The following is a 16,575-nucleotide window of genomic DNA, read 5'->3' on the forward strand; positions in this document are numbered from 1 at the left end:
CTGTGCACCCCATCAGGCATGTGTGACTGCCAAAGCTCCTGTCAGCTGTTTTATTTTATCTCCTTTCCAGTCTCAGGCTTAATGCAGAACTTTGAGGTAAGCTTTTCTAAAATGTAGGCTCCTAAACTGGTCACAGCCAGCTCTGCCACATGAAAGAGAGCTCAAATGAGACAGAAACAGCCTCTGGGCAGGATTTCTATCCTGCACAGATACATTTTCCACATTCTGGGAAACCGTGAAGCTTCCAGAGCCACATTTCCCCAGAAACACATCCCCCTGCTGGTACAGCCAAGCCCCACAACAAGCTGTGCTTGCCTGGCACCTCAAAGCCAAGCACCATGGATGCCACTTGCTATGGGTGCCTGCAATTTCAAATAACGAGAAATAAGAAATTTCAGCTTCTCAGTCCCTCTAGCCAACATTTCAGGTGCACGACAGCCTCGGGTGGCAAGCGGCTACTCTGCCGGACAGGGCAGAAGATGGAATGCCCCATCCCTGGGGAAGATCACGAGGTCAGGTGATTGAGACCATCCTGGCTAACACAGTGAAACCCCATCTCTACTGAAAATACAAAACATTAGCTGGGTGTGGTGGAGGGCACCTGTAGTCCCAGCTACTCAGGAGGCTGAGGCAGGAGAATGGCGTGAACCTGGGAGGTGGAGGTTGCAGTGAGCCGAGATTGCGCCACTGCACTCCAGCCTGGCGACAGAGTGAGAATCTGTACCAAAAAAAAAAAAAGAAGAAGAAAGTGTGCTAAGAGCTCCAAAGGACCATACCTGTGGGACGGGATTACCCATAAAACTTGAAACAGGCCCTTGGACCCATCCTCATGAAAAAGATCACTGTAGAAACATTTGCCTCCTGGGCTCTGCATGACTGTGCATTTCAGTAGAATCAGCTGGAGGTCTGTTAACAGTGATTTTTTTAAAAGCCCTTAAATGATGGTCATCTTCTGTTCAGGTGGCTCCACACGCTGAGGTCCCACGTGCCTGAAGGTCTGGCCCCTCCGGTTACATGGCTGTGCACCTCCTGGGGGCACTCGGGGCTGCGTTTGCTTTCTTCCTGATATTTTCTGTTAAAAACAAGAATCTTACTTCCTCTGTTGCCTAAGCTCTGCCTCACAGGACTGGTTTTATGTTTTAATTGCCTGCCACAGTTTGTGTTAAAAGAAGATGCAACAACTATACTTAAGAACATTTTGGGGAAAGAAAGGTAGCGTCCCTAATCCCTCTACCCTGAAATGACTCTTAGCTTTTCCACCTTGCCTATAGGAGCTATGAGGGGGAGTTCTTTCCTTTTTTCCCTCAATAATATGCTAGAAACATTTCCCTCAGCAATATACTAGAAATATGTCAGTAGTTTTCTTTGTTGCCTCATAACTAATGGAGCCTTCACAACTATCAGTGACTGCCTAGTGCCCCATTCTGTGGTTGCCCCATTATGTACCACGTCAGTGGGTATCACAGCGTTTAAGGCTTTTTCATCATGAGCTGATTTTGTTTTTAATGAGGGTTTAATACTAGAACCTTCTATCCTGCTTGTCTGATGATTCCACAGAACACTCTGAATCCCAAATCAGGCTTTTGAGATTGGCATACTCAAGTAAGTTGTGATGACCTCAGAAGGTTTATTTGACCAGACTTGACTGGTTCAACTCATATTAAGTCAGTTTTGGCTCCTATGTCTTAATGTTTGTGAAAAAAGAAGTCTGAAGGTGGTTCCAGGCTTATTCCAAAATGGAAAAAAATGTCAAGGTATAGAGGGCTGGTAAGGAAGAGATTATGGACAGCATCACTGGCTCTGGGGCTGTGAAGGTCACAGGGTTCAGTTTGGGCCAACACCCTCATTGCACAGATGGGGAAACCAGGGCTAGGAGGCACTGTAGTTTGCCCAAGGGAAAAGAGGGCAGGGCTAGGGGTAGGAATCTGGAAGGCCTAGAGCCAGCATCACAGCATTCTTGTCTGAGCAGCCCTTGGAGAGCCCTGCTGCATTCCAGTGGGGGCCACCCAGCTCCTGAGAAGAAGTCCAGCAGAATACGCTCTTACCAGCCAGGTCCCTCCTGCCAATGGCCACGAGGCCCTCGAACAACGCTTTGCTGGGGTTCTCACCAGCCGTGGCCACGCCATGCAGCCAAATAAGCAGCATTCGGTGGCCGTGCTCCTGATAGCTCCTGGTGCCTGAGAACAGTGAGGGAGGAGAGAGAGAGGGAGAAGGAACCAATGGGGCCACTTGACCAGAGCGCCTGGCTATGCCACCCTGCACCGCCTCCTGAACATGCCCAGGTGGGAAAGAGGCCAAAAGCCTCCAAGGCCCTTCATGCTCCAGCCAAGCTCAGCCTGGAGATAGGTAAGGGGAGTGGAGGAGCAGCCTCTCAGATGGGGTGGGAAGGGTTTGTGTCTTGGTCTCTAGAACCTCCCCAGCCCCAGGCCTTCTCCTGAACACCCACCATGCACTCTGTTGGTGTCACTCTGAATGGAGAAAGAATTGACATTCATCGTTGTGGTACCATGATGCACAAATTGTACACTTCACCTCTCTGGCTGCTCAAAATAATCTGTGTCTTGCATGATAGTGGTCCTAATTTACAGATGAGAACACAGCTTAGTCAGAGACGGAGCTGGCCATGCTCTTTCCCCTGCGCCAGTGGTTCTGAGACTCAGCTGCTCCTTGGAAACACCTAGGGCCCATGTCACCCCCAGAAATTCTCATGTACCTGGGACTGGGTGCAGCCTAGGCATTTAACGGTTTCAAAGTTTCCCAGGTGGTTCCAACATACAACCATGTTTGGAAAATAATTGCCCACACGGCACGGGGTTAACATGTTATTTAGCTGGCTGTGATTCAGCTGGCTCTCCTGTGCTGTGGAAACAGATCGATGCTGGACCACGCCCATCAGGTCCAGGTCACTCCATTCGCCCCTCTGACCTTCCGTGCCCCTCTTGGGGCCCTCAGCAGGCATGTCCTCACGGTGCTGCCCTTGGTGTGGTGGCACTTCCGCTTGACCCAGCGGTCTCAACACCATTTATTAACTATCTCTGCCCCTGCCACTGTAATGTACAAGTGCTTCTTTATCATATATGAAAGTTCTTATCCGTAGCAGCGTTTACTTTTGAACTCTGCTCTATCCCAAATTGATATGCAAATATCAATTTGCATATTTTTGTGTCAGGAATCTTTTTTTTTTCCTTTGGGAGACAGAGTCTCACTCTGTCCCCCAGGCTGGAGTGTAGTGGTGGGATCTCAGCTCACTGCAAACTCTGCCTCCCGGGTTCAAGCGATTTTTTTTTTTTTTTTTTGAGACGGTGTCTTGCTGTCGCCCAGGCTGGAGTGCAGTGGCGCGATCTCGGCTCACTGCACGCTCCGTCCCCCGGGGGATCATACCATTCTCCCGCCTCAGCCTCCCGCGTAGCTGGGACTACAGGCGCCCGCCACCTCGCCCGGCTAATTTTTTGTATTTTTAGTAGAGACGGGGTTTCACCGTGTTAGCCAGGATAGTCTCGATCTCCTGACCTCGTGATCTGCCCGCCTCGGCCATTCTTGCGCCTCAGCCTCTCGAGTAGCTGGGATTACAGGAGCCCACCATCACGCCCGGCTAATTTTTGTATTTTTAGTAGAGACAGGGGCTTCACCATGTTGGCCGGGCTGGTCTCAAACTCCTAACCTCAGGTGATCTGCCCACCTCGGCCTCCCAAAGTGCTGAGATTACAGGTAGGAGCCACCATGCCTGATCCAGGTGTCTCTTTATGTTAATTTTATTTTGGCTTTATAAAAGGCTGAGTCTGGGCCGGGCACGGTGGCTCATGCCTGTAATCCCAGCACTTTGGGAGGCTGAGGCGGGTGGATCACGAGGTCAGGAGACCAAGACCATCTTGGCTAACACGGTGAAACCCCATCTCTACTAAAAAAAAAAAAAATACAAAAAATTAGCCGGGCGCAGTGGCAGGCACCTGTAGTCCCAGCTACTTGGGAGGCTGAGGCAGGAGAATGGCGTCAACCCGGGAGGCGGAGCTTGCAATGAGCCGAGATCGTGCCACTGCAGTCCGGCCTGGGCGAAAGAGGGAGACTCCGTCTCAAAAAAAAAAAAAAGGCTGAGTCTGCTTGGGTTAGATCCCCTTTATTGTTTATCCCAGAATGTTCACTTTTATATCCCTGTTTATTCTTCCAGACAAATTATAGAATACTTCAGTTAAGTTTCAAAAACCTCCTATTTTGATTAAAATTAGGTCAAAGTTTTAATCTAATTGGGGAAAAACATATCTATATGATACTTTTTCTTGCCACAAATACAGAATGTCATTCCGTTTACACAAGTCGTCTTTTATAGTTGAACCATTATTGTTTTATTCATATGTGTCATCTATATTTGTCTTTTAGGTTTTCCAGATGAAACACACACACAATTGTAAATGGAATCTCTTTTAAAAGATTCTCTCTATATATTTTTTGCCCATTTAGCAGTGGTTCATAGGAGTTCTGTGGTGTTAGTATATTTTCTATATTTAGCCATTTCATTGAATTATTTGATTAATTCTAAGATTTCTTTTTAGTTGATTCCTCTGGATGTCCTATGTATGTTAAGTATTCCATCTGAATAATAAGTCTGTCTTCCTTTACAATATTTACACTCCTTATTTCTATTTCCTTTTCACACCTTAGAACCAGGGCCAAAATTTCCATATAGATGTTGAATAATAGTGACAACAGCAGGCCCTCTTCTTTTTACCAAGAATGGTTTTAGTTTAGGTGTAAACGTGGGTATCGGTTTGGGCTGATTGGTGAAGAATGTAAAATTCACAATGAATGGGGAGAGGCAGAGTGTGCACCCTGTGCAGAGGCCTGGAGGAGGGACAGAGCACCAGGTGTGTTGGACGGTGTGGGACCAGGCTGTGGGTTGCACAGGCTCTTTCACCAGAAGCACAGAAAACTGAACACATTTCAGGTGCCCCACCCCTCTGCCCACTGGTTGCTTGCGGCAAGGAGAAGCAAGGTGGTACCTGTCCACTGTTGCTCGATGGCATAGACATGCGCCTCCGTGAACTCCCAGGAATATGCCAGCTTCTTCCACTCACGGGGCTGCAGATACCTGGAGGCCAGCCGCCACAGCACAGAACGGAGCTGCTGTGTTTCGTGCCGATGGTCCTGCTTAAAGGACAAGCTCTTCCCAGAGAGGTCACTGGGGTGGTCCTGTGGGGCAGATCCCAAAAGTGCAGAAGCTCTCCCTCATGATCCCAGACAGGGGCAATGCCGAGCCGAGGCCCCTATGACCCTCCTACGACCTCTGCTGGGGTTCCTGGGAGCTGCAGTTAGCAATGGCCAGGGACTTAATGTCCTCTCTTCTGGTTTCTCGCTCCATGCCTTGCTCTTGACCTCTGGAACCCGTTGCTCCCACTGTTCTTCCACCTGGAATTCCTCTGCTCACCTTCCTGCCCCTCAACCTCATTGTCATAGTCAAAAGACCACCCATGTGCTACTTCCAGGGAGCCTTTCCAGATTCCTGCGGTCACCTGCCTCTCTTTCCTGTGTTCTTATAGCATGGGTGTCAGAAGAAGTACTCCAAAGCTTTGGCCAAACCAGGCAGGGCAAGAATCGGATTTGCTGAATCACAAGGAGTAGTAAAGGGTGGGATTACAAAATCCTTTCTAGCAAAGCAGGCAATGAAATTAGAGGTTACTAAAGAATTCTGTTATAGCATAAATGAAGCCCACAGAAGCCTAAGGCCCTCTAAAGGGAATGGATGCAGAGTTCTGGTTAAGTTCGGGGTGAAAAAAATCATCCTGGTGTCTGCAATTCCAAAGCTTATGTCATGGTCAACAGTCTCTGGCAATCACTGTGAGGTGAAGCTTGGTTCTCACCTGGGGTATTAAAAACTGGTCCCCTGGGGCAGTGTTTTCAGCCCCATCTGCACATTGAGACCATCTGGGAACTTTAAGAACCACCGATGTCTGGCCCCCACCTCAGAGATTCTACCTGAATTGGCCTGGGGGTCCAGGAGGGATTTGTGATTCTGACATGCAGCCACTGCCTTAGTGGTGAGGACCTGTAAAGCCTGAAGTGGCTTAGTACTCAGCACAGAGATGAATCGGTTAGTCCAACCCTCAGTATTAACACTTTGGGATTATATTTAGGAATAATCTGTTGTGTGTAAAAGGGTTGTAATGTTTAAGGGAATCTAGCATATCAGTGGGAGAACATCTTATGATTCCTACTGAAATTTATCTACCAATTGATTCTGAAACAGTGATTTTTATTTGAAAGGGATAAGAAGTTTACTAAGTTTGTAAACCACATTGGAATGTTTAAGATATTTGAGATTATTTATAGGTTTAAGTTAATGGTCTTATTAGGATAATTTAAGAATTTAAGAAGCATTTGAAGTGCTTAAAAAGAAAATCTGTTATATTAAGTTTATTTATTCAGTTTCAATGTTTAAGGTAGTTTAAGTTTAAACATGGGACCCAACATTACTCAAAAGACTTCCTTGAAACTGACTGGAAAAATGTATTAGTTGTATAAATAGAATAATAAGATTTATAAAATGAATTTTAAAGTTTAAGAAAAACTAGGTTTTTAAATTTGTAATTTAGCAGATTCGATACAGATGCCCCTCAACTTATGATGGGGTTATGTCTTGATAAAAATATCATAATTTGGCCAGGCATGGTGGCTCACACCTGTAATCCCAGCACTTTGGGAGGCTGAGGTGGGCGGATCACAAGGTCAGAAGATTGAGACCATCCTGGCCAACATAGTGAAACCCCGTCTCTACTGAAAATACAAAAAATTAGCTGGGCGTGGTGGCACACACCTGTAGTCCCAGCTACTTGGGAGGCTAAGACAGGAGAATCGCTTGAACCCAGTAGGCAGCGGTTGCGGCAAGCCGAGATTGCACCACTACACTCCAGCCTGGGTGACAGAGTGAGACTCCGTCTCAAAAAAAAAAAAAAAAAAATATGTATATATATAAAATAAAAGTTGAAAATGCATTTAATCCCCCTAACCTACAGACCATCATAGTTTAGCTTAGCCTACCTTACATGTGCTTAATACACTTACATTAGTTTATAGTGGAGCAAATCATCTAACACAAAGCCAGTTTTATAATAAAGTGCTGAATATCTCATGTCATTTATTGAATACTATATTGAAGTGAAAAACAGCATGGCTGTACAGGTACTCGAAGTATGGTTTCTACTTAATGTGTATCACTTTTGCGCCATCATAAAGTAAAAAAATCATAAGCTGAACCATTGTAATTGGGGACCATCTGTATTAACTTTGAAAACTGAAGTAAATGCAAAATTATCTTCTGTATATAAAAACAAGCCCCAAGGACACCAAAAAAACTCCCTACCTCCATTTGCTAACTGGAATAGCAAACATTCTGCCACTCTTCTGTCCCAAGTCCACAGGAGACACTACTAATCAATCCTAGCACACTTACTTCTGGCTCAGAAAGTTGCCTGAGCATAGCATCCCAAGCAGCAGTTCAATCACTTGGAGATGGCGTGAGATGGAACCACCTGCCCTCTCTTTTTCACACATGTCTGTATGCATTCATGCATGCATGCATTCATCGGCTGGAAGCTACAGCAGTATCCAGCAGTATCTCCACGCTGGCATGGACCTCAGTCTGCCTTGTTTCAGCCTGTTTGGACACTTGCCCTTCACCAGATCCTCACAAACAACTGTGGTAACATACAAGGTGATGATTATCACCCGCTTGGAGACGGAGGGACCCAGAATTGGTCAGGCCTGGGGTTCAAAGCCAGCTCCATCTGGAGCCAAAATCACTCCCTTTCCAATGAGGAAAGATCAAGTGTGAGGCCTCCGTACCTTCTCCCATCTGTAGAAACGATCAGCTTTTATGATCATGTCCACCAGGCTGACATGGTTGCTGCGGGCGGCCACTGCCAGGGCGGTTTTTCCCTGCTGCAATTAAGAGGCAAGAAGAGAAGCCAGAGTTTCTACAGGAGGGGTACGCAAGGGCTTCTAGCACTGAGGAAAAACCCTCCTGCCCACAGGAAGTGCTTTCCAGCAGTCTACGGTGAGAGCAGAAAGGTTTTCTGGTTTTCTGGGCATGATGGGGATATGGAAAAGTCACAAATAGAATAAAACAATAGCAATACATAATTCTAGTGACCACCTCTTGTGTTTCTTTAGAAATTAGGAAGCTTTAGAGCTTATGAAACTCAGCCCTAATTAACTTTTCAATATCCCCTGTGAAATAGGGGTTCCCACCCACTTTTCAGATGAAGAAACAAGAGCCCAGAGATGGGGGCTTGGGTTTATCATGTCACTTTTGCCTTTTGCCCACCTCCCATCAGGCCTCCTTTTCTCCAGGCCTCCCAGACCGTTAGCTCCACAGACCTGCAGTGAGATGGGAAGCTCCCCTTCACATCTGGCCAGCTGCCCTGGGGCCTAGCTCAAAGCAGGGGGCCCCCTCCTAGGTCCAGCTTCAGGATCTGATCCTGGCCCCCAGCTCTACCCCACACCATCCTAGGCTGGCCTCGCTGAGTCACATGTGCAGGTGCCCCTCCCCTCATACGCCTGTGACCTCCCAGCCTCATACCAAGTCTTCGGCTCTTCTGAGACCACTAGCACCTGCGGATGTAGCTGTCACAATGAGCTGGGAAGCTTCCCCAAACCCTGTCCCACATATGGGGGTTGTTGGGCAGTACTGTGGTATTCGTCTACTGCCCAACCCTACCAGGTGACTCAGGAGGTCACAGTCTGATGGGGGCCATAAAAGAGAAAGCAATCATTTTACAGGCCTATACCAGAGGGGAGTGGGCCAAGGCTGAGGGACCTTAGTAGAGAGAGGGGAAGGTGGTGGAAGGTCAGGAAGGCTTCCTGGAGGAGGTTGCATTTGAGCTGGTATAGAAAGGATGACAGTCCTTGAACACCCTGAGAGGGAGGAGGGAGGGGGCATTCGTAGCAGGGTCTCTGGCAAAGGGGGAGCCATGAAAACCTGAAGTGAGGTGGGTTATAAGCAGAGGTACCTTATCTCTCAGGTTTAAGTCAACCCCAGCAATGAGGAGCATCTCTGCTATGTCCTGCCAGGCGTGCTCTGCAGCCAGGTGAAGGGGCGTCTGCTGCCTCTAGGGGAGAAGCCAAGGGAACAGGTGAGTGAAAAGCACGTAGGGGTGGCCCACTACCCTAAGTCAACCCCCACAATGATCCTAGTATATTTCTTCTAGTCTTTTCTTTAATGCAGAATGTTTTTAGTTTGTTGGTTTTACATACATGAGATCATCCTATATGTACATTTTACATCTTATTTTTTTTACCCCAACATGACACTTTTTGTGTACTATAAACTCTGATAAACGCCATTTTTGATAACTCCATAATAGCCTATTTTTGTCTGTGCCATAATTTACCTAACCACTTCCCTATTATTAAATATTTAGGCCATTTTCAAATTGAAGACTGATAAATAATACTGCAGTAAATATCTCTGTGCATGAGCTTTTAATATGTTTCTCAAGGCTCAGTTCCCAGCAATGCTCATACATATCATTTAAAGGTATATGATATATTCTGCCAAATTGCATTCAACTCCCAGTGGCTCTGTGAGCCATGCCCTTGCTAGTACTGAGAATTATATGGTTGGTGGGTAGATTGTGGGGACAGCATTTAAAAGGGCTCTTTACTATCACAGCTTCAGGACTCAGAGGCCTCTTGTTACACAAGACTGCCTCAGTCACCCCTGCCCTGGGAATGTTCCCTAAGGAAAAAAAGCAATGAAAGGAAAAGGTTGAATGTAAAAAGATGTTCAGTGCAATGTTTATAGACCATGGCCGAAACTTGGGAACACCCAAAATGTTCAAAAGAGGGGAATGATGAACAAAATGATATTCCCTTCAACAACTATTTAAATTACCTTCTAAAAGCTAAAAAAAAAAAAAAAAAAAAAGCAATTCCTCAACTCTGGGCCATGCTAGGAGACACAGCCAAGCCTCCCAGCCTGGGAGGGTTTCCAGAAGCTCCCTGGGGCCCGGAAGGTCTCTGTAGCCACTTACATTGTCCATGGTATTCAAGTCACTGTCAGAGTTGATGAGGAGCCGGACCAAGGCAGGGAAGTTGTGCCTCACAGCGAGGTGCAGAGGAGAGGCACCCTGCTGTGGGAGGAGATACACGGATCAATCGACGAGTCCCTGCCAGGGCTGCCCAGCTGCAGGCTGGTGCTGGGGACAGAAGGAGGGAAGGGTATAGTGCTTCTGGGTTTGGCCCTTTTAGCTTCTTGGATGACATGGGTGGCCTTAGGCAATTATGGTCCCAAAGCTTGAATTCCTGGAGCCCCAAACGGATCTTCTAGATGGGTGAGGGTCTGAAGACCCAAGGGTAAGACCCTGCTATGTCAGGAACTCACTATGTGACCTTGGGCAAGTCATTTCCCTTCTCTGCCACTCTTCATCTGGCAAGTGATATTTACCATGGTCCCTCCTAGCAACAATACCTTAAGATTCTCTGACATCTCATTTAATCTACACAACAACCTAGGAAGTATATAGGGATGGTGTTCTTATTAGTATCTTCACCTTACAAACAGAAACACTGAAGTTCAGAAAACTTAAGTGACTTACCCAAGGATACATAGCTAATAGGAACTATGTCTTATTGGACTTTCTACTCCCACCATGTCCCCACCCCCAGTACCTAGGTACCTAGTACGTGATAACTATTTGTGTAGAAAATGAATGAATGAGAGAGCCAGCTGGGACCAGAAAAGATACCTCACTCCAAGTCCAACTCTCCTTCAACAGTGGAAGACACCATGCCCAATAGTCTCCTGTGGCCCCCTGAGTAAATGACAAGGAGGGGATACTCCCCCTCTCTAGGTGATATGGTGACACACATACTGTGGAATAGTACAAGGCCAATAAAATTGATATTAGAAACTAATACTTATAGTAGAAAACATCCTCATGTATTGAGCTATAAAAGGGTTACAGAACAGAATACACACACACATACAACAAAAATGCCCATTATTGCCATAACTAGTTTAGGCCAGTGGGTATGGAGTGTTATCAATATTAGAAAAGAAGATTTGAACAAAAAATTATTTGTAGACATGTAATTGTATAGTTACACAGAGCTAGCACAGTTGCTCTGTCTTACCATGTGATGCCTCCCGTCATGTCACAACACAGCAGGAAGGCCCTTACAAGATGCTGGTACCATGCTCTAGGACTTCCCAGCCTCTAGAACTATGAGCTAAATAAATCTCTATTCTTTATAAGTCACCCAGTCTATGGTATTCAGTTATAGCAACACAAAATGGACTAGGACACCTCTCCCACAAAAATCCTACTAGAATAAAGTCATATAGAAGACGAAAATACCATTCAGTAGCATTCTTGTATTGAATGCTTACAAGAAATGACACATAATTTTAAAAAAGATATTCTAGTCACAGTGACAGCCAAAAAATATAAACTAACTATGAAGGCTATAATTAGAAATGAATAAGACAAAGGTAAACCAAAGCTATATAACATCACTGAGGGATATAAAAGAAGACAAAGAAATAGCAAGACCAGGTGTGGTAGCTCACACCTGTAATCCCAGTACTTTGGGAGGCTAAGGTGGGAGGACCACTTGAGCCCAGGAGTTCAAGATCAGCCTGGACAACATAGTGGGACCCTGTCTCTACAAAAAATTTAAAACAAAATTAGCTGAGCATAGTGGTGCACACCTGTAGTCCCAGCTACCTGGGAGGCTGAGGCAGGAGGATTGCTTGAGCCCAAGAGGACACGAGGCTGCAGTAAGCCATGATCCTACCACTGCACTCCAACCTGGACGATAGAGTGAGACCTTGTCTCTAAAAAATCTATCTATCTAGGCCAGGCACAGTGGCTCATGCCTGTAATCCCAGCACTTTGGGAGGCCAAGGTGGGCGGATCACGAGGTCAGGAGATGGAGACCATCCTGGCTAACACGGTGAAACCCCGTCTCTGCTAAAAATACAAAAAAAACTAGCTGGGCGTGGTGGCGGGCGCCTGTAGTCCCAGCTACTCAGGAGGCTGAGGCAGGAGAATGGCATGAACCTGGGAGGCGGAGGTTGCAGTGAGCGGAGATCACGCCACTGCACTCCAGCCTAGGCGACAGAGCAAGACTCCATCTCAAAAAAAAAAATCTATCTATCTGTCAATCAATCAATCAATCAATCATCCTATCCCCACCATGGATGGTGGAGAGGATCCTCTTACCTAAAGCTCTCTCTCCCATCTGTCAAATATTTTTGTCATAATTTGTTAATTTTAACCATTCTGAAAAGTAGTATATCATGGTGGTGTTAACTTACACTTCCCTAATAGCTAATGAAGTTAAACATCTTTTCATGTGCTTATTTGCCATCTGTATATCCTCTTCAGTGAAATGTCTATTCTTGTCTTTTGCCCATTTTTTTTTTACTGTTGAGTTTTGAGAGCTCTTTATGTACTCTAGACACTAGCCTTTATAAGATATGTTTTTTGCAAATCTCTTCTCTTGGTCCGTAGCTTGTTTTTTCATCCTCTTAACAGATCCTTTGCAGAGCAGAATTTTTTAATTTTGATGAGGTCCAATTAATCAAATTTTTGCTTCTATGGATCATGTTTTTAGTGTCAAGTCTAAGAACTCTTTGGCCTTACCCTAGATCCAAAAATTTTCCTCCTTATATTTTTTCTAAAAGCTTTATAGTTTTACATTTAAGTCTGTGATCCATTTTGAGTTAATTCTGTATAAGGTGTGAGGTTTTGGTTGAGGCTCATTTTTTTGCCTGTGGATGTACAGTTGCTTCAGTACCATTTGTTGAAAAGGCTATCAAACCTTCCTCCACTGAATTGCTTTTGCATCTTCAATAAAAATCAGCTGGGCATATTTTCATGGTCTTTCCACCCTTCTTTTTGAAGCATATTACACTGTTCTGCAGCTTTATTTTTTTTGCTTTTTATTTTTTAGAGCCAAGGTCTTGATCTGTCATGCAGGTTGGAGCGCAGTGTGTGATCACAGTTGACTGCAACTTCAAACCCTTGGGCTCACATGATCTTCCTGCCTCAGCCTCTGGAGTAGCAGGGACTACAGGCATGTGCCTCCAGCCCAGCTAATTTTAAAGTTTTTTTGTAGAGACAGTCTCGCTTTGTTGCCCAGGCTGGTCTTGAACTCCTAGCCTCAAGCGATCCTCCCATCTCAGCTTCTCAAAGTGCTGGAATTACAAGTGTGAGCCACCATTTCTGGCCTATTCTGCAGTTTTTAATAAACTTTTTCTGTCTTTTTTGTTTGTTTTGAGACAGGATCTTGCTCTGTCATCCAGGATGGAGTGCAGTGGCGAGATCATGGCTCACTGCTGCCTTGACCTCCTGGGCCCAAGCAATCCTTCCACTTCAGCCTCCCAAAGTGCTAGGATTACAGGTGCAAGCTACCATGCCTAGCCTAAACTTTTATCTTAGAACATATTTAGTTTCACGTGAAAGTTGCAAAGATAACAGAGTTCCCACATACCCCACATCCAGTTTCCTCTACTACTAACATCTTAATTAGTATGATGTTTTTGTCATAATTAATGAGACAATGTCAATTGATTATTAGAACTTAAAATCCATACTCTATTCAGAGTCTTCAGTTTCTTTTTTTTTTTTTTCTTTTGAGACGGAGTCTCTCTCTGTTGCCCAGGCTGGAGTGCAGTGGCACGATCTCAGCTCACTGCAACCTCCACCTCCTGAGTTCAAGTGATTCTCCTGCCTCAGCCTCCCAAATAGCTGGGATTACAGGCACCCGCCACCACACCCGGCTAATTTTTAATTTTGAGTAAAGATGGGGTTTCACCATGTTGGCCAGGCTGGTCTCAAACTTCTGACCTCAAGTGATCCACCCAACTCAGCCTCCCAAAGTGCCGGGATTACAGGCGTGAGCCACTGCGCCTGGCCCTTAGTTTCTACCTAATATCCTTTCTGTTCCAGGATCCCATCCAGGATACCACATTATATTTAGTTGCCATGTCTCCGAATGCTCCTCTTGGCTGTGCTGGTTTCTCAGACTTTCATTATTTTTGATGACCTTGACATTTTGAGAATTACTTGTCAAGTATTTCGTAGAATGTCTCTTAACCAGGATTTGTCTGCTGTTGTTCTCGGAATTAGACTGGGGTTAGGAGTTTGGGGGAGGATTACAGAGATAAAGTATCATTTTCATCACACCATTATCAAGGGTAAATACTGCCAACATGACTCATCACTGTTGATGTTGGCCTTGACCGCCTGGCTGAGGTAGTGTTTGTCAGATTTCCCCACAGTAAGGTGACTCTTTTCTCCTTCCCGTACTGCACTTTCTGGCAGGAAGTCACTATGCACAGCCTGTACTTAAGGTGTCGGGAGGTTCTGCTTCACCTCCTTGAGAGCATGGTATCTACCTAAATTATTTGAAATTCTTCTGCATGGGATATTTGTTTATTCTCCTCCATTTACTTATTCAATCATTTATTTATATCAGTATGGACGCACAGTTTTTTTATACTTTGGATTACAATCCAATACTACTTTATTTTATTGCTTAAGTAGTTTCAGAGTTGACCATTGGGAGCTCTCTCTGGTGGCCCCTGTGTCCTTTTGACACAGCCTAATCATCGTTTTTTTAATGGAGTGCTCCTTTACTTTCTGGCACTACAAGATGCTCCAGACTCACCCTATATATTAGTATTTCCTGCCCTAGTCCTAGACTTAGCCATTTTCCCAAAGAATCTTGGTTCCTAGTAGTAGAGAATTTGCACCTGCTTTGTTCACATAACTATATCTTTAAGGTCTTTCCATATAAGTACATTTTTTTGAAAACTGTCCTCATTCTTATTTATTTTTATTTTTATTTATTTTTTTGAGATGGAGTCTCACAGTCCCCCAGGCTGGAGTATAGTGGCACAATCTCGGCTCACTGCAACCTCTGCTTCCTGAGTTCAAGCGATTCTTCTGCCTCAGCCTCCTGAGTAGCTGGGACTACAGGCGTGTGCCACCACACCCGGCTAATTTTTTGTACTTTTAGTAGAGACGGGGTTTCAGTATGTTGGCCAGGCTGGTCTCGAACTCCTGACCTCATGATCCGCCTGCCTCAGCCTCCCAAAGTGCTGGGATTACAGGCCTGAGCCACTGCGCCTGGCCCGGCCGTCCTCATTCTTTTTTATAGTTACATAGTATTCCATTGCATGGATGGGCCATAATTTATTACATTGTCTCCTAGTTAAACATAGGTTTCAATATTTTGCTATTACAAATGATACTGCAGCAAAAACCTTGTACATATTATCATTCCATACATGTGGAAGTATATCTGTAGAATAAATTCCTAGATTTGTTGAGTCAAAGGGCACATGTATTTGTATGTTTTATACATATTGATAAATTACCTTCTGAACAGACTGTACCAACTTCTACTCCTTCCAGTAATATATGAAGGTGCCTATTTCCCTACAGCTTTGTCAACCCACTTGGCAAAACTCTTGGATTTTTGCCAACCTAATGAGTGAAGAATTATATCTCCATGTAGTATTAATTTGCATTTCTCTTAAGAATCCTCTGTGTTTCCTTTTCTACCAAATGTCTCTTCATAACCTTTAGCCATTTTTCTCGTGTTGTTTGTTTTTTAACTTTGAAATGATTTGTGGGAATTTTTTTTATTTTAATTTTTTTTAGAGATAAGGTCTCATTCTGTTACCCAGGCTGGAGTGCAGTTGTGTGATCACAGCTCACTGCAGCCTCAACCTCCTCGGCTCAAGTGATCCTTCAACTTCAGCCTCCAGAGGATCTGGGACTATAGGAAGGTACCCACCACCATACCCAGCTGATTTTTAAATTTTTTGTAGAGGCCGGGCGCGGTGGCTCACGCTTGTAATCCCAGCACTTTGGGAGGCCGAGGCTGGTGGATCACGAGGTCAGGAGATCGAGACCACGGTGAAACCCCGTCTCTACTAAAAATACAAAAAATTAGCCGGGCGTGGTGGCGGGCGCCTGTAGTCCCAGCTACTCGGAGAGGCTGAGGCAGGAGAATGGCGTGAACCTGGGAGGTGGAGCTTGCAGTGAGCCGAGATTGCGCCACTGCACTCCGGCCTGGGCCACAGAGCGAGACTCCATCTCAAAAAAAAAAAAAAAAAAAATTTTTTTTTGTAGACATGGGGGCTCACTATGCTGCCCAGGCTGGTCTCGAACTCCTGGACTCAAGCAATCCTCCCACCTCAGCCTTCCAAAGTGTTGGGATTACAGGTGTGAGCCACTGCACCTGGCAACACCTTCACTTTTTATGAATGTGTCTTTTGACACTGTTACTACCAGCAAGTTACTTTTGGTATTAAAAACAATGCAAATACAACAAATAAAAGTGACACAATTTAAATAAATAAATAAATAAATAGGCAGCAAAAACAGCTAAAATGAATAGGAAAACAACATACTAAATGAGGGTAACAGGAAAACTTCATAGTTTGACCACTGGGCTGGCATCAGGATTCTGGTGTCTTGATTAGCAGAAACATGTAAGCATTTAGCCTGAATTCTTTCTAGCTGGAGGTGATACTATTTACATGGGGAAAAATGGGAGGGCATTAAA

The 16,575-nt window shown here is 45.1% G+C and overlaps 1 protein-coding gene across 7 annotated transcripts in view; it reads right to left on the bottom strand.

Annotated features, from left to right (window-relative positions):
* Positions 1-731: 731 nt before the first annotated feature.
* Positions 732-16,575, bottom strand: part of ANKDD1A (ankyrin repeat and death domain containing 1A) — a 47,479-nt gene continuing 31,635 nt past the window's right edge. For all 7 annotated transcript variants that reach the window (XM_032176181.2, XM_032176173.2, XM_032176176.2 and 4 more), the window contains 6 exons: positions 10,023-10,121; positions 9,000-9,098; positions 7,834-7,929; positions 4,995-5,184; positions 2,046-2,177; positions 732-1,072 (listed from right to left, as the gene is read on the bottom strand). In XM_032176181.2, coding sequence (XP_032032072.1) covers positions 1,011-1,072; positions 2,046-2,177; positions 4,995-5,184; positions 7,834-7,929; positions 9,000-9,098; positions 10,023-10,121 — 678 coding nt within the window. In that variant the 3' untranslated portion in view covers positions 732-1,010. The remainder of the gene's footprint in view (positions 1,073-2,045; positions 2,178-4,994; positions 5,185-7,833; positions 7,930-8,999; positions 9,099-10,022; positions 10,122-16,575) is intronic.

Source organism: Hylobates moloch, unplaced genomic scaffold, assembly GCF_009828535.3.
Source record: "Hylobates moloch isolate HMO894 unplaced genomic scaffold, HMol_V3 SCAFFOLD_14, whole genome shotgun sequence".
Classification (NCBI taxonomy): domain Eukaryota; kingdom Metazoa; phylum Chordata; class Mammalia; order Primates; family Hylobatidae; genus Hylobates; species Hylobates moloch.